The 18,380-nt window shown below is 36.7% G+C and overlaps 1 protein-coding gene across 1 annotated transcript; it reads left to right on the top strand.

The window, feature by feature from the left end:
- Window positions 1-12,294: 12,294 nt before the first annotated feature.
- On the top strand, window positions 12,295-16,608 carry LOC126709026 (glycine cleavage system H protein, mitochondrial). The gene is made up of 4 exons (XM_050409088.1): window positions 12,295-12,530; window positions 12,715-12,803; window positions 15,725-15,895; window positions 16,205-16,608. Exons 1-4 carry the CDS (start codon window positions 12,422-12,424, stop codon window positions 16,331-16,333), a joined length of 498 nt encoding a protein of 165 aa, XP_050265045.1. The 5' UTR covers window positions 12,295-12,421; the 3' UTR covers window positions 16,334-16,608.
- The last annotated feature ends 1,772 nt before the right edge of the window (window positions 16,609-18,380 follow it).

Genomic DNA, 18,380 nt, shown 5'->3' with positions numbered 1-18,380 from the left:
AGGGATAGGAAAGTGGAGGGAGAGAAAAGTGGGGGAATAGAAAAAAATTGGTTTTTTCCTTATATGTGTTTGATTGGGAGGATGGAAAAGTAGCTAGAGGGATGAAGAATTCATTTGTTTAATTGAGAAGAAAAATGAAATGATGAAAAATATAGTTTGTATAAATTTATTCTCATACCCCTATGACGTAATTTTTTTTTTTTAATAATAGTTTATAAGAAGTAATTTTTTTCTAATTATTATAAACTTGTAAACTAACACAACTATATATATATATATATATATATGATGGTGAATTGAAAATTCAACTCCCATTCGTCCATGAGGGTTGTCCGAGCCAAGAAGGCAAGAATGGTTGTACCTAGCAAAACGGTCGTCCAAGGGCATATGGGTCGTCCATAAGGCAAGTGCTTGGACGACCCCCAACACTTGGAAAATTTCATGGAGATTTATCTACAAGAACCAATAAAATTGAATCACATGTTATTATTTCAAGGCATGAGTAAAATCTTGATTTATCGCTATAACTTTCTACTTAGTACTTAACTTCCAATGACAGTTATAGAAAAAATATTCTAACTCCTATAGGGGATGTGTAAGTTAACCTTAAACCCCCTGGCCTCCTTAAATATAGGGGAAGTTACAAGACAAGTAACCACTTTAAGAGCACACTATATAAACACTCATTCACAATAAATGAAGGTAAGTTTGAGATAATTCCCAAAACATTGGAACTCCAGAATTTAAGAGAAAAACTAACTTAAGCATCGAAAGGTTCTTGGTCAGTTAGTCCCGGTCTCCTTTGATCGTTGGTTTATCTTTTCAGGTCTTTCAAGCAATTACTAGATTATTGAAGTTTGGGACATTCAGCCTATTGATTTTCTGTGCATCATCAATTGGTGCCATCTGTGGGGAAGATTATTTTTGTATTTTGCAGTTTATCTTTCTCCGATAAAAGGCTGCATGGTTCGAACAAGATCAAGAGCCACCAGGAGAGTAGGGATGCCTCTAGTAATCCCCACCGTGATCGACAGTCAGCGCTTGTCACGCAACCGCCTTCCATCCAGCATGTACAGTCCATGGCAGCCGCCATGGCAAAATTAACTCGTCAGAATCAAGAGTTGACTAAGGAGATTAATCTAAGGAGGTAGCGCCATGAAAGATATGCGGAAAGACAAGCCCAGAGTTAAGAAGATAGAGGAGGAAATGCTGAGCTCGAAAACTAGTCAAGGGGTACTATGTCGCGAAGGGTGCCACACTTGGAGAGGGAGATGGATCAGATGAGGAAGGTCATCGACGAAATGAAGGAGAACATAAGAAGGGTGAATCCCGTAGATGATTTAGTTCATTGAACAGACTCCCTTTTCACGGCTTCCATCAACAGTTATCCCTTGCCTCCTAAGTTCAAGATGCCTTCCTTGGACTTATATGATGGAATGCGTAACCCTTTTAATCATATTGCTACTTTTAAGACTACAATGTACCTTCAAGGGATTTCAGATGAGATTATGTGTAGGGTCTTCCCTACTACCCTCAAAGGGCCAACACGAGTATGGTTCAGTAAGATACCTTCAAATATTGTGAATTCTTTCGAAGAATTGAGTAAGCTGTTTGTCCACAATTTTATCGGAGGACAAAGGCATAAACGTTCCTCGTCTAGCCTGTTAACCATAGAGCAAGGGGAAAATGAAAGCTTGCGGTCTTTCATTACTCGTTTTAACAGGGAAGCCCTAACAGTGGATGAGATGGACGACAAGTTGTTATTGGCGGCCTTCCATAATGAAGTTAACTCTGATTTATTCATCTATAAGCTTTATGAGTAAGAATCTCAAACCATGGCTGAACTAGTCCATTCGGCCCTAAACTTCATGAATGCAGAAGAGGCAATTATAGCTAAGAAAAGGAAAAGAGCTGAGCGAATGGAAGCAGATCTCTTGCGCTATCCTGAGAAGGGTCCTCGTCCAAAGAAGGCACGGACAGGAGAGAAGAAAGATCAAGACAATAAAAAGGCAAGCTCTTCAGCACGAAGTTAGCAATACACACCCTTGAACATGCTGCTTGTACAAATGCTTATGCAAATCAAGGATGATCCTTTCATGAAGTGGCCAGAAAAAATGAAGGGAGATCCCAACAAGCGCAATAGGAACAAGTATTGCCACTTCCACAGAAACCATGGGCATGACATGGACGAGTGTTTTGATTTGAAGCAGCAAATAGAAAATCTCATCAGGCAAGGAAAATTGAGAAATTTCTTTGGACGAGATCACAAAGACGAGAAGTTAAAGGGAAAGCTAGAAGAGCTGTCACAGCCCCCACTTGGAGAAATAAGAGTCCTCATAGGAGGGACCTTGACACGACAATCTTCCAAGTCAAGGAAGACGTACCTGAAGGTAGTGCAAAATGTCTAACTTTCAGGACGATCCCCAAGGACGAGGGTAACGGACAAGTAAGCCATTACGTTCGCAAATAAGGATGTTGAAAGGGTTCACCACCCACATGATGATGCGATCGTCATTACTTTGCTTATTGTTGATTATATGACCAAAAGGGTGTTGGTGGACAATGAGAGTTTGGCAAACATCTTATATTACTCCGTTTTCTAGCAAATGAGGCTTGGACGAAATCAACTTCGTCCAATGAATTCACCCTTGGTAGGATTTAGAGGGATGAAAGTGCAGGCCGTGGGTACCATTACGTTACTTGTGGTGGTAGGAGCATATCCACAATAGATAACCAAAGAAGTAAACTTTCTTGTTGTGGACTATTCGTTGTCATACAACGCTATCATTGGAAGACCAACTTTAAACAGTTGGAAGGTGGTAACATCCGCTTATCACCTATCAGTCAAATTCCCTATAGGGTATGGGATAGGGCAAGTGTAAGGAGATTAGTTAGTAGTAAGAGAGTGTTATTTGGCCATATTGGCTATGGACGAGCACGTTCACACAATGAGCATTGAGGAGAGGAGAGTTGTTGTAGAGCCCACTGAAGTGCTGGAAGACATTCATTTGGACGAGAATAACCCTGAGACGTATACAAGGGTTGGAGCAAGTATGGAAAGGAAGATGAAGCAAGACCTTGTCCAGTTCTTAAAGAAGAGCGTTGATGTATTTGCATGGAGTCATGAAAACATGTCAGGTATCGACCCTAGTGTTATCACTCATCGTCTAAACATATATCCTTCCTTCAAGCCCGTGCATCAAAAGAAAAGAGCGTTTGCCCCTGAATGAGATAATGCCATTAAAGAAGAAGTTCAAAAGCTAACTATAGTAAAATTTATCTAGGAAGTTTATTACACGAACTGGTTGGCTAATGTGTTGATGGTCAAGAAGGCTAATGGAAAATGGAGGATGTACGTGGACTTCACCGATTTGAATAAGGCTTGCCCTAAGGATAGCTATTCATTGCCGCATATTGATTAGTTGGTGGACTTAACAGCGGGTCATAAGTTGCTAAGTTTCATGGATGCCTTCTCAGGTTATAACCAGATAAGGATGGACGAGGCGAATTAAGAGAAGACATCATTCATCACTAGTCAAGGCCTGTTTTGTTACAAGGTGATGCCATTCAGGTTAAAAAATGCGGGGGCAACTTATCAAAGGTTGGTGAATCATATGTTTTGTCCATAGATTGGGTGGAATGTGGAAGTTTATGTAGATGATATGTTGGTAAAGAGTTTGGATGAAGAAAATCATTTGGACAACCTTCAAGAGACTTTTGATACGCTTAGATGATATAACATGAAGTTGAATCCAAGCAAGTGTGCTTTCGGAGTCTCGTTTAGTAAGTTTCTCGGGTTCATGGTTTCTCATAGGGGAATTGAGGTGAACCCCATTAAATCTAGGCAATACTAAATATGGAACCACTAAGGAACATCAAGGAAGTTAAATCCCTCACCGGACAAGTTGCTGCCTTTAACGGGTTTGTCTCTAAAGCTACTGATAAGTGCTTGCCATTTTTTAAGATTTTTAAGAAGGCATTTGAATGGACGGGCGAGTGTTAAAAAGCCTTTCAAGACCTCAAGGCCTACCACATAGCAACTCCTCTATTGAGCTCGTCTATACCAGGTGAAGAATTATATTTGTATTTAGCAGTGTCCCCGCATGCAGTGAGCTCAATGTTAATTAAAGAAGAAGGGAAGATACAAAAGCTGGTTTATTACATAAGCCAAGCGCTAAGAGGGGCAGAAGGATGATACCTAATGATGGAAAAACTAGCATTTGCTTTGGTCAGGGCTTTTAAAAAGTTAAGGCATTACTTTCAAGCTCATGTCATAAATATCTTGATAGACCATCCACTAAAGAAGACAATGAACAAATTGGAAGCCGCATGACGACTAATCCAATCGCCCATAGAACTCAGCGAGTTTGATGTCAGGTATCAACCAAGGAATGTGATAAAATCTCAAGTATTGGCGGATTTCATTGCAAAGTTCACTCCCAACCAAGGTGAGCAAAACGGGGTGGATGAAGCTTAGAGGTGGATTGTTAATGTGGATTGCTCGTCCACGTTATAAGTTGAAATATGCAGCCCATCTACAATATCAAATCACCAATAATGAAGCAGAATATGAAGCTCTCCTTAAAGGATTGGAATTGGCTAAGTCTTTAGGGGCGGAATCAGTAGTCGTCCAAGAGGATTCATAGTTGATTATCAATCAAGTGGGTGGAATGTGTGAAGCTAAGGAAGATTAGATGAAGAAGTACCTAAGCAGGGTGAGGCAGCTTGTCAAAAAATTTAAAGAAACCAGTTTTGTTTAGCTCCCAAGGGAGGAAAACATGGAAGCGGATGTTTTGGCGAAAGCAGTTTCGACAGGAGGGGCCATGGACGAGTATGACAAAGTCCAATACATGCAGAGCATAGATCTTCCAGAGATACAACAGGTTGAAAGTGAAGAAAATTAGATGACTCCAATATTAATTTATCTCAAAGATGGTAGGCTCTCGAGGCTAGAAGATTGAGGATAAAAACTACCAAGTGTGTCCTTATAGACGAAGTACTATATAAAGGGGCTTCTCTCAGCCTTACTTAAGGTGCTTAGCTCCGGACGAATCAAACTATATGTTGAGGGAAGTTCATGAAGGAGCATGTGAAAACCACTCAGGAGCAAGAGCACTAGTCCATAAAGTCGTCCGTGCAGGTTACTACTGGCCAACTATTCAAGCAGATGCAAAGGCTTATGTCAAGGTGTGTGACCAATGTTAACGCTTCAGCAACGTCCCCAGGTAGCCATCGAAATATCTTACTCCGATGATGACCCCATGGCCCTTTGCGCAATGGGGATTGGATATCTTGGGCCCTTTTCCACTTGGAACTAGGCAGATGAAGTTTTTAGTAGTAGGGATTGATTACTTCACTAAGTGGGTGGAAGCAGAACCCCTAGCAAAGTTCACACAGTAAAATGTTAAGAACTTCGTCTGGAAGAACATTATATGTAGGTTTAGTGTGCTTAAGGTATTGATATCAGACAATGGACTGCAATTTGATAACACATTTTTCAGGGACTTCTGCAAGAACTTTGGAATCAAGAATCATTATTCCTCACCCTCCCACCTGCAAGCAAATGTTCAAGCAGAAGTGGCAAATCGATCCTTATTGAAAATCATTAAGACTCGGCTTAAAAGGGCAAAAGGAATATGGCCAGACGAGCTACCAGGAGTTTTATGGGCTTATAGGACGACTATGAGGACATCCACAGGGGAAACTCCCTTCAAATTAGCTTATGGAAGTGAAGCAGTGATACCTGCAAAAATACACATGGCAAACCATAGAGTGATGAAGTATTAGGATGAGGATAACGAGGAGCAACTTCTCCTCAACCTTGATTTGATAGATGAAGTAAGGATGAAAACAGAGCAAAGGACTGCGAGGTATAAAAACCTCATGACTCGACAATATGATGCAATGGTCAAACCTAAGCTCTTCAACATTAGAGACCTCGTTCTAAAAAAGGTTTCCTTGACAACCAGAAATCCAGCCCATGGGAAGCTAAGACCTAATTGGGAAGGACCCTATAGGGTTATTAATTGCAAAAGGTAAGGGTCGTATTACTTGGAAGTCCTAGATAGGAGAAAGCTAGAGCACTCCTGAAATGTTGAGCATTTAAGAAGATATTATCAGTAAAGAGTTAGCCTGGACGAGCATCATGGACGAAATCATCCTAGACGTTGTCACTTTGGACGAAATAAAGTTTGTTGCTTTTTGTTACATGTGTTTGCTTTTTGTTACATGTGTTCTTTATTAGCACTATGTGTTGTATTTTAATCTCCTAAAGGTGTACTAGTTTTTAAACTATGTGCTATGGACAAAGTCCTAGACGATCTATATGTATTCTTAATTCCCTAAGGTATTGGCTTCTAAAGCATGTGCCATGCTTGTGGACGATGTTTATGTTACATATATACAATTTGATTTCCAATATATGTGATGTATGAATTTCTACCTTAAATTGGGATAAAGCAAAGAATAAAGGCACATTCGTTTAAACAATGGATGAGGTAAAACCTGAATCATATTTGTCCAACTAATGGACGTGGAAATGTCTGCACGTAAGAATATTTAGAGTCTAGGGATAAGTATAACTAGCCAAAACAATCCAATCTTTGGAGGCATAAAAAGCTGGAGATGTCTTGCCTAAAAGGTGAGTCTTATGGACAAAAATAGAACCAGCTATTAAGTCTTTGGATGATTAAAGCTGGCAGAACCAATGCCATTCGTAGGCGAGTTATACTTGCAAAAATTTAAAGAATGGTGAAGATGTTAAACGTGAGGAAATTTTTGTCATGGACGAGACAAATGCCTTCATAAGTAGACAGACCACACTTGAAACCAATATAATGAATGATATGAAGAATAATAATAAAAAAAAAGTTCGGCCATACAATAATATGTTCAATAGTAAATAAAAGAGTGATGGAAATAAACATTCATTCATCAAAGTTTAAAAAAGGGTAGACGACCACTGTCCAGAAACCCTTATAAAATAAAAGCCTGAAAGGCAATTGTTTGGAAGCTCGTCCTATGTATTATGAACAAGTGAAATGTACTTGAATGATTTCAAATGGTCCTAAACAAAGGACCTCATAAAAAAAGAAAAAGAAAAGACAAGACAAAGGGAAACTAAGACTAAAATTTTATATCTTCACTGTGGGGGGTCATCTCCAACGTCCTGGGTAGGCTGAGTGGTGGCATCATCTTGAATGATAATATCTTCAAAGCTCGTCTAGAAGAAAGAACTTATAGCAGCACCAAGGTTGAGCTTAATGGAGCTAAAGTCAACTTCAAGGAAGTTTTCCATAGCGTCCATGCGAAAATCTTCAAAGCCTGCAGCATAGTTGGTGTTTAGCAAATCAGTGAATTGTTTAGATGCTCTGAACTCCACTACTGCGTCTTCTTTTGCCTTATTAAGAAGGGTACTCAACTCGTCATTCCTCTTTTGAAGGTGGTCAAAATGAGTATCTTTCTCAACAATATCAACTCTTAGCTCTTCAACCAAGTTCTGCAGCTCCTTGGCCTTGTCTTTAGTCTTAGCTACCACCTCAGCCTAGCCTTTGCAGTCATCCTTGACCTCCTAGATCCTCGTCTCAAGTAGGATCCTCGTCTTGTCCATCTCCGTGGCCTGCTTGGACATAGTTATGAACTTTGACATGGCCTACACAAGTGATTAAAAAATTCTATTAAAAAATATATATACATATACATATTACTATGACAAGATGAGGTAAAAGTGATTACCTTGAAAAGATCATGAACATCAGAATGCTTAAATTCTTTCAAGGACATGTCATAGCATGCTGCATGTCCTCACTAGTTACAACCTTCTCAAACCTCTCCCAAGCCAAGTCCTCATTTTCCAGAAGGTTCATAGGAACCCTCTAGGAAGGTTGAGACGAGGTGGGAGCAGTGGTCTTGGCCGGAGTGACTTCAATGGGAATGGACGAGTCAACATCAAAAATTGGGACAAACAGTTGAGAGGTGGGAAGACTAGGCCTGACAACCCTAGCCTTGGACGACCCATACTTCACCTTCTTCCCTCAACGACTGGGAAGGTTTCCCAAGTCCAGCGTCTTGGGTAAAGTTTTTCTTTTGTCACCAACAGAAGGATGAGGCTGGGATTGAGCCTCAAGCCTAGTTGCATTATCCACCACCTCCTTTCCCTTATTCTCCTTCATGGTTGCCATCCCTAAAAGAAAAGCATAAAGTATTAGCTAAATAGTATAACTCAAATAGTACTCAGGTAGTTTCTAAATAAAAAGAAAACTCACATCTACGGACAGTGAGCTCATGAGCAAAAGCTTCAACAGATGGCTCAGGACCAAGTTCCCACGTAGCAAGATGTTGAAAGGTCACCAACGAATGGAAACTCCTATCAGTGTGTAGACGAGCTCTATGGACGCGGTCACAGTGGAATTTGCTTAAAGAGGGTTGTTCAACAGTTATAAAAAGAAAGAGAGAGAAAGGTTAGACGATTATAAGCAAAAGATAAAAACACTTAAAAAAAAAAACAAAAACAAAAACAAAGCAAAACAAAACAAAACATATCTTCAGGACGAAGGTTCCCTAATTCTCCAGTATAAGGGGCAAATGGATCCCTGCGACCTCAATAAGGTGCCCAAACTAGAAACCAGAGACGAAGAAAAACTTTGTCTTCCAGTTTCCATCAAACGTTACCAAGGACTTGATTAATCTACAATCTTTACTCTTAGCTGTGAATTGATAAAAGCCAAGAGATTGGTTAATTTTTGAGGGTTTGTAGCAGAAGAGGAACTCGTCTACAGTGAGAGGACGATCCCCTTCAAACACCTCCCTTCACAAAACTTGCATAGAGACGATTAATCTCCATACGTTGGGGTTAAGTTGACACACTCCTAAATCTAGTCTAGTGAGTAATTCTCTAGCAAAAGCATTAAAGGGTAACTTAAGTCCCTTCAAAAGATAAGCTTCATAGACGCCTATCCCAAAATGAGGGTTGCAACACTACTTTCCACGGATGGCTAACCTGGGGTTAAGATCGTCTGAGATTTGGTACTAACTCCTAAATGCTGCAAGCCTTTTTTCATCTGTTTTGGAAGGGATGCCTACAGCATAACCATACATAGCCTCTACTTCATCTAAAGGGGGAGACGAAGGAATACTCGACGAGGTGCCAGCTCGAGACCTAGAAGCTGCCCTTGTCCTAAAATGTTCCTGGAAAACCTCTAGAGGAACCCTAAGAACACCAGAGATGTATTCCTCGTCCGTGGTATTTCCACTACTACTACTACTACTTCTACTGGAACCACTATAACCGGTTGAGTCATGGTACTCGTCTATAGCTTTATCTACACTATTACTAGACAAAGAGACGACAACTTCATACATGTTGAAATTTGAAGGAAAACCTAAGAATGAGGATGAGGAGAGTACCTGGCTCTAGACGAAGGAAGACTAAGGACGCAGGAATACTTCTAGATGAGGCATTGGACGAGGAATGTCAAGGGAGAGAATTTGAGAAATGTTAAGGGTAGGAGAGGAATTCTGCTATTTATAGGCAGTAAATTTTGGCATCTGAAATGACACATCAACTAGAAAATGACATGTGGCATATTCCTTGAAAAGGTAAATCGATGCGACCAATCACCAATGAGGTTATGACACGTGGCACGATGTTTAACTACCAATGTAAAGGAATGTCCAAAGAACAGTTGTAAATTTTACAGTGCTTTGGACGACCCTTGGATAAGGGGGCAACTGACGGTGAATTGAAAATTCAACTCCCATTTGTCCATGAGGGTCGTCCGAGCTGAGAAGGCAAGAATGGTTGTACCTAGCAAAATGGTCGTCCAAAGGCATATGGGTTGTCCATGAGGCAAGCACCTGGACAACCCCCAACACTTGGAAAATTCCATGGAGATTTATCTACAAGAGCCAGTAAAATTGAACCACATGTTATTATTTTAAGGCATGAGTAAAATTATGGTTCATTGCTATAACTTCCTACTTAATACTTAATTTCCAACGATAGTTATAGAAAAAAATATTCTAACTCCTATGGCGGCTGTGGAAGTTAACCTTGAACCTTCAAACCTCCTTAAATATAGGGGAAGTTACAAGATAAGAAACCACTTCAAGAGCACACTATATAAACACTAATTCATAATAAATGAAGGTAAGTTTAAGACAATTCCCAAAAATTTGGAACTCCAAAATTTAAGAGAGAAACTAACTTAAGCACCAAAGGGTTCTTGGCCGATTAGCCCCCGTCTCCTTTGGTAGTTTGTTTTTCTTTTCAGGTATTTCAAGCAATTACTAGATCATTGAAGCCTAGAGCATTCAGCCTACTGATTTTCTATGAATCATCAATATATATATATATATATATATATATATATATATATATAAAATATGCTTACGCTGTAAAGATGGAAAGTATGTAAATGGGTCAATTTCCATCTACCATTCTTTACTCCCATTTTTTTTTTCTCCAAATTTGAGAAATTGATTTTTGGTGGGTCCAGAGAGAAAATAGTCTAAACCCATCAAAACCTCTTCCATTTTTCCCTCTCAACCAAATAGTTATTTTCCTCTCCCCTTTTCCATATCCCTAAATCACACCAACCAAACATACATTACGTGAGATGAAATACATGAATGGGTGTAAAAAGTTCTATGAATTTTTCAATAACATCCTCTTTTATGAGGGAAGGGATAGTAACACTATAGGAGTGGACCAAAAAAATAAAAATAAAGTTTGCCTATAGACATACCCAAACTCACACTTAATTTCACACACCAAATTTTATAATATGCTTGAGTGTCACTTACACACAAGACCACAATATGTACTTGCTAGAGAAAAATTTTGGTGCTCAAAATACAAGCTTATACTTAAGTATGTTATTAATTTAGGTGTGCAATTGGGTGTGTCCTTGTATTATAGCAAAAAATCATACAAATGAAATGTAATTTTGTTTCATCTATGGGTACAAAGTTTAGGGCCTGTTTGGTTTTTTATTTTTTTTTATTTTTTATTTATCACTCATCACTCTTCACTCAATTTTTGTCACTCTTCACTCATCACTTAAAATACCCCAACTCCCTACACCCTACACCCTACCTGTTTGGCACACGTTTTCAACTTTTCATCACTCAATTTTTCTACTTTTTTTGGGACCCATATCTAAGCACCATGTCAGGCATTCCTGTTAGCCTACCCGCCTCACACCATTTCCTCCCAAAACCACAAACCCACAACAACCAATTTGTTGCCCTAATAGTTGATTTATTTATTTATTATTTATTATTATTATTTTTTATGGGTCTGAGATGAGAAAGGCAAAAAGGAAGAAAAAAAGAAAGAAAGAAAGATGGGACCTACGACGATCTCCACCGTCACCAGCGGCGACACTATTTATGGGTTCTGTGATGAAGAACAAAAAAAAGAAAAAAAAAAAAAAGAAAGAAAGATTTGTAGCGAAGAGTTCATGGGTTCTGTGATGAAGAACAAAAAAAAGAAAAAAAAAAAAAGAAAGAAAGAAGAAAGAAAGATTTGTAGCGAAGAGTTCATGGGTTCTGTGATGAAAAAAAAAAAAAAAAAAACCTAGAAACCCAAACTCACTTAACCCAGTGAAAGAAGAAGAAAAAAAAAAAAAGGAAAGAAAGAATTGCAGCGAAGAGTTCATGGGTTTTGTGATGAAGAACCAAAAAAAAAAAAAAAAAAAAAGCCTAGAAACCCAAACTCATCGAACCCAGTGAAAGAAGAAAAAAAAAAGAAGAAGAAAGAAAGAACTGAATGGAGTGCAGCGTAGACCAGAGAAAGAAGAGAGAAAAAAGAAAATGTTTGCGGAGAAGAAAGATGTTGAAAGACCATCAAAAGCAGCGCCTCATGTGTGTGGCACTGACAGTGGGTCCATGCATGTGGGTTTAATTACGAAAATGCCATTGAAAACTGAGTTTTGGACAATGAGAACACCTAAAATATGTTTTCAGTTTCATAACTTATCACTCAAAAATTAAAGAATTGAATGATGAAAACAAAAATAGAAAACAAATCCAAACAGACCTTTTTTTTCATGGGACCCACATATTTTGAGTTACGAGTGATAGAAACAGAGTTATGAGTTATGAAAACAATAAATCCAAGCACCCTCTTATTTTTTCTGGTGGGCGTGAGAAAGGTAATCCAAGCACCCCCTTAATTTCCTTGACCATAATCACAAAAAAAATTAAGAAAGGGAAAAAAAATAAAAAAATAAAAAAGAAAAAGAAAGAAAGAAAAGCACTGGCTCTCTGTATTCAGGTCTTAGGTTAGGATGAGGCTTTCGTTGCCCACCATTCATCCAAGATAACAAAACCAGGAAATATATGAACTTAACTCCTTCATTCTTTGTTATCTACCTCTGCGCTTGAGATAACCACAAACACAGATAATATAGAAGATAACATGGCTCTGAGAATGTGGGCTTCTTCCACAGCCAATGCACTCAGAATTTCTTGTGCCTCCAAAGCCCATCTCTCTCCTGCATTTTCGCTCTCCCGCTGCTTCTCTTCTGGTATTCTTTTCCTTCAACTTTAATGGGTTCTCTCTCTCTCTCTCTGGGATTGTAAGGAAAGTTTGGTTGTTCTGCTTTAAGCTTTCTTCAACCAACATATATAAGAAATGCTTCATTCTTTAGCTTGAATAGTTGTTGTTTGTATATAATTGTAAAGCTGATTTCTGGAGGTTATATTGTGCAGTTTTGGATGGGTTGAAGTATGCTTCTTCACATGAGTGGGTGAAGCATGAAGGCCCGGTGGCTACAATTGGTATCACCGATCATGCTCAGGTATGAAACCCAAAAAAAAAAAGAGTCATGTTGTTCAGGTTATTTATACCAATCTCATATTGATTTTGTGATTTGTCCTTTGTCTTCAGATTTATTGAGCCACAATAACTTTATGCTTGCTCTTATTAGGGTACTAGTAGAAGATTTGTTTTTTGATAGGAACTAGTAGAAGATTTATATATTAAGTACGAGCTTAAGTACAAACTTTTAGCTTGTTAAAGTTACTCATTTGCCTAAATTATGTTGGATTTTTCTTCTTGTTTCTTTATCACTTAAATTTTAGACATTGAACTCTTCAAAAAAAAAAAAAAAAAATTTAGACATTGAAATTGTAATAAGGAATTATAAGGGGCGATTTTTTTTTTTTGTTTGTTTGTTAAAGAAACAGAGATTACAATGAAAGAGATTTTGTGCCTTCTTCTAATATTATTGCTGTTCTTTTTTCTTTCTCTCCGTAAATTTAAAAAAGCGAGCAAAGAAAAAGACATAAAAAATTAAAAAAAGATAAACGATAAAAATTTATTCTGTCTTTTTTTGTAAGTTGGAGACTTTTTTATTTTAAAAGGTTAAGAACAGATCTTTTACTTATAGTTTCTTAATTAAATTCAAACAAATAATTGTATAAAATTTAACTATTTTTACAAAATATCATATTGTTTGTGTTGCATTGTACAATGTAACCATGAGTTTGAATTTAATTGAAAAAATTAACATACAACACCAAAGAAGTTTAGTATTTAATTTTCTTACTTTTTTATTTTTTAGGCTTTTATTTTTTTTTTGAAAGTTTTTAGACTTTTATTTTGTGGCATAGACGAATTCAATCTCAAATATATTAATTATATACTGTATATGGTAAGGTGCTTCGCATTTATGACTGTTGCACACATATTCACGTCCTTCTCTTAGCCCATATTTCTCTAACTTTGAGTCTAATTTGAAGAAAAATGCCGGCCCCCATTCTTTAGGTCTAATTCCGGTTGATCATCTTCTTCTGCTAGGGAACCATGTTTCTCTAACCTTCTAATTTGATTGAAGTCTATTTATGGTTATGGTTTATTTTGTTCTTATAGTGGGAGACATTTTTCATTACTTTAAACCCTTTTTTTTTTTTAAAGAAACATACAAATTGGGCTTATCAGAGCTCTCTAGTAGAGTTCCAAAGAATCTGGTATATTTGCAGCAGATTAACAAGCCCCATATGTAAGAATCCTTAAGTTTTTTGTGCCTTAACTAACATGCCAGGATTGGTTGGGGTCAAACTGTAGCGGGCCTATGTCAGCCTTGAAGTTGGACTTGGCCTTAATCAAGAACAGAACATTCACAATAAAGCCCAACACATATAACACCCCACCCAAAGCCCTTTCCTCCTAATGCTATGTTTGGTTTGGGATGAAAAAGTGAGAGGCTAAAAATATGGGAGGATAAAAAACTCTTTTGTGTAGTTGATAAAAAAGAAGAAGAAGAGAGTAAAGAATAAATTTGTATAAATTTATTCTTATTCCTATTATATAAAAATACAAGATTTTTTTAGTTAGAAGAAGTATTTTTTATTCTTTTTAATTATTATAAACTTACAAACTAACAAAACTAATAAAACATATAGCAGAAAAAGGACCTCACCAAAATCTCCCCCATTTTCACCTCCCAACCAAACAACCTAAAAAACCATTACCTCCCCTATTTTCTCCTCCCCTTTTCCATCCTCCCTTAAAAAAAAACCCAAAAAGCCATTTATCTTTCCCCTCCTAAAAAAAATCATACTTTGACAGCATGAAAAGTTCATTTTTTCCCGCCTCCCCCTAAGCAAATTAAATTATATGAAATATTTATTTTGGAAGTAATTCTATCCACACAATAACTTTCATAATAATTCAGTTGACAAATATTTATAAGTTCTCGTTTGAAAATGAGTGCCATAAGGCCCATAATGCACCCTAGGGGGAAAACAAATGCCACTCTAGAAGATAACTCATCTAGAGAATTTCATGTTGGACTTGTAAGGGATAGCATTGTATCCCTCTAGGCTCTAGTGAACACTTGTGTGCTTGCATTGTTTTTCCCTCCATGTTATCACCTTGTTGCATTTTTAATGATACAAATAACGACACTTATAGACATAATAAATTATACAATTTTTTTTCAGAACTTGTTAATAATATAGATTATATAATTAGTGCAACATCATTTTTACATGAAATTACAAGTAACATCACTTTTATATATACTAATCACAACATGTGACCTTGACAATCATAAAAAATGGAAAAATTGTATTGTCATTAGGCTTATTGATCATCTAGTTGATAAACCTCTCCAGACTAATCTATAATCGGTGGTAGTTAGTTCTAATCATACTTAGGTTAATTACTATATTTCAAAAACTCCTGGCCACATGCTAAGTCAATGGGGACATGAGCAGAATATATATATATATATATATATATATATATATATATAAATAAAGTAGTCTGATCATGAGCAAAATCAATGGGGATGTCATCAGGATATGTATTTTAATTGAGTGTGATTAGATGATAATCAGTTAATCACTACTATGAAGTTTTTTTTTTTTTTTTTTTTTTTTTGAGAAAGCACTGTGAATAAAGAGAAAGAAAGTAAAAGAAATATATAAGAACAAAAAGGTTTATTTGGATGAAAGGATTAATTTAAGAAATGTACATTCTGACAAAAAACACCAGGTGGTGTTAATTTTATTAATGAAATATATCTACATTTTCTAACAGTTTAATTCTTGTGCACTGCATTAATTTTTGTTTTTTTTAATCATCTATTTCTTGGGCAGTTGGGCCTGATGATACGTAATTGATACATATAGAAAAAGATTATATAGAAAATATAGACTATTCAATGGATTTTTTAAAATTGAAATATGGAGCCTCAAATTCAATCATTTACAGGACCATCTTGGAGAGGTAGTGTTTGTGGAACTGCCAGAGCCTGGTGGCTCGGTTTCACAAGGTAGCAGCTTTGGAGCCGTGGAAAGTGTCAAAGCAACCAGTGATATCAATTCTCCAATCTCGGGTGAGGTTGTTGAGGTTAATTCAAAGCTGACTGAATCACCTGGCTTGGTAATTCTTTCCCTTTATTTCACTTACTTCATCCTTCATGATTTATTTATTTTTGATTGCTAACAAGACAATAAATTTTTGCAATCATTGCAATATATTATATGGGTTTGGCTTGCGTCCAACGTTCCAATACATTATATGGGACGCAATATAGACACGTGTTCAATAACTACTTGACTTTCTTTTCTTTTCCGCTGCAATCATGATTCCGTGGTTTGTTTATTCCCTACTTTCTTTGGTACCAAATAATGTTGAATTCCATTTGCCTGATTGTGTTTTTTTTTTTGTTTGACACATTTTATTATGAAGATTAATAAAAGTCCATATGAAGACGGATGGATGATCAAGCTGAAGCCAAGCAATCCATCAGAATTAGAATCCTTGATGGGTTCAAAGGAATACACAAAATTCTGTGAGGAGGAAGATGCTGCACATTAGAATTTGTTGCCGCAACCATCTTAGATTAACTGATCCTCAGCTGTTTAAGATCACTGTTATTTTTTATCCTTTGTCAATAATCCCTGCTTTCCATTGGACCTTTTAGGTATCATATATTAAAAAAAAAAAAAAAGTTACTTGTCATCGATTTTGAAGTTGCTGGCTCCAAGTCAATGTAATATGCCTACTATTCCCTCTCCCTCCCACTTTTGTAATTCGGTATCTTCCTGTGGATTCCTTCCTATTTTAATTTATTTCATTTGCGTTTGTTGAAATTTTCTCATCAGCGACGAGTTGTATGATGTATCTAAGTATCTAATAAGTGTAACTTCTCATTCACAATATGCAAGTCTTATAGGTTATCAAAAAAATATGTAAGTCTTATAAGTGGGACCCACACATTATGGGTGAGATGTTACATATATAAAAAAACATGGTACACTTTTTTTCTCTAAGTCCCTGGCCCACTGTTACCAATCTAGTAGCCAAAAAAAAAAAAAAAAAAAAAAAAAAAAAAAAAAGAAAAGAAAAGAAAAGAAAAAAGAATATAGTAATGCCTGAGGGCATGTAAAAATAGAAGTAAAAAAGAGGTTAAATTGGAGGTAAAAGATAAGCAATTTCAGACACTTTATATATTCTTTGGAATGACACCTCATTCTAATAACTTTACCAAATAAAAAATTTCTTTTGTAAGCTTCTTGATTTTTAGAGAAAAAATTTTCATTCAATAAATTAAAGGGTAAAACTTAAGTATAGTATTAGGTTTTTCAAATAAATTCAAACATATAATTGCATTGAAGTTATTTGTCTTTAAAAAAGATAATACTATTTGTATCTTATTAGTTAATGCAATCATATGTTTGAATTTAATTGTTGAATGTAATGTAAAACATGTAAAGGACTGCACCTAAGTTTTACTCTAAATTAAAAGATTTTTTTTTTTTTTCCTTTTGATTTTGAAGTCTTGTCTTTCCATTAGTAAACATTGATTTGTGAATTATGATCAAAATCAAAAATATATATATATTTTTTTAATTGGGTGGATACAAGTTACATAAAGCTATCACTTAGGTATTTTTTAAATTGTGCTTTTTAAAAATTAAATTTAAATTGTACATAAATATTAAAAAGCACAAAAAATACACTTATCCACACAATTAATTGTAGTAAATTTTTTTTATTTATTTATAAATTTCACTGAAATTTGTGAGAACCGGGGGGTGACTTTGGAAAATCGACTTAGGAGATTATACTTCTTGACTAGAAAGATTGTAAAATGGAGTCATCACTTTACTTTCTATAAGGGAAGTGTGGGGGTAACAAACCCAGGAGCCCATACCAATATATCCATTGGGCCAAAGGGCCAAGGGCCCAGTCCAAGGAAGAACCCCTCCTCGGCCACACCTGGCCGAGGACAAAAGGAACGGTCTATTACTGAGATTGACATTCCGGGTCATTTCATGGAATAGGATAAGTACTAAAATGGAAAAGGACAACGGAAAGAATAGAAATATCTAAGGGAAAACTGCCACTATTGCATTAAGTGCTTTATACCTAATAGAGCCATGCTTTTCAACCTTTACAACCACTCTCAATGACTTTAGGGAGAGGTTGATGCGACAATTATCAGCACGATGAATCTAAATCTACATGTGGACGTTGGGTGGAGGAAGGAAGCTAGTATAAAATGAGGGGTAGGAGGCAATCTGGGGGGGACTCCGGGAACCACTACCGCTCAACATGTACGAGAAAAAGCTCGAATTGTGCCGAGGATCAGTCTTCTTTGATAAATTCAGTTCATTTCTACTTGATTGTCATGAACACCATATTAACTGTTATCCATGTACTAAAACCTAGCTCTTTGACTCACTCTTTACAAATTTATTGTACTAGGTTCACTGGTCCAAGATCCCATACATCTTGGACTTGGGCTACAAAACATGTCCCTACAATTGGAGCCGTCTGTGGGAAGAGCTTGTGTGTTAGTGAGTGCAACGGTTAATCATGGTAGGATCAAGCTCCTATCAATAAGAGTCCTTTGAGAAGA

The sequence above is a fragment of the Quercus robur genome, chromosome 12 (genome assembly GCF_932294415.1).
Source record: "Quercus robur chromosome 12, dhQueRobu3.1, whole genome shotgun sequence".
Taxonomy (NCBI): domain Eukaryota; kingdom Viridiplantae; phylum Streptophyta; class Magnoliopsida; order Fagales; family Fagaceae; genus Quercus; species Quercus robur.
This window is presented reverse-complemented; position numbering and strand designations above follow the sequence as displayed.

Coding starts and splice junctions, on each gene's coding strand:
- LOC126709026 (XM_050409088.1), top strand. CDS start 12,422: ATGGCTCTGAGAATGTGGGCTTCTTCCACAGCCAATGCACTCAGAATT. Junction 12,531..12,714: donor CTCCCGCTGCTTCTCTTCTG/GTATTCTTTTCC, acceptor TATATTGTGCAG/TTTTGGATGGGTTGAAGTAT. Junction 12,804..15,724: donor GTATCACCGATCATGCTCAG/GTATGAAACCCA, acceptor AATCATTTACAG/GACCATCTTGGAGAGGTAGT.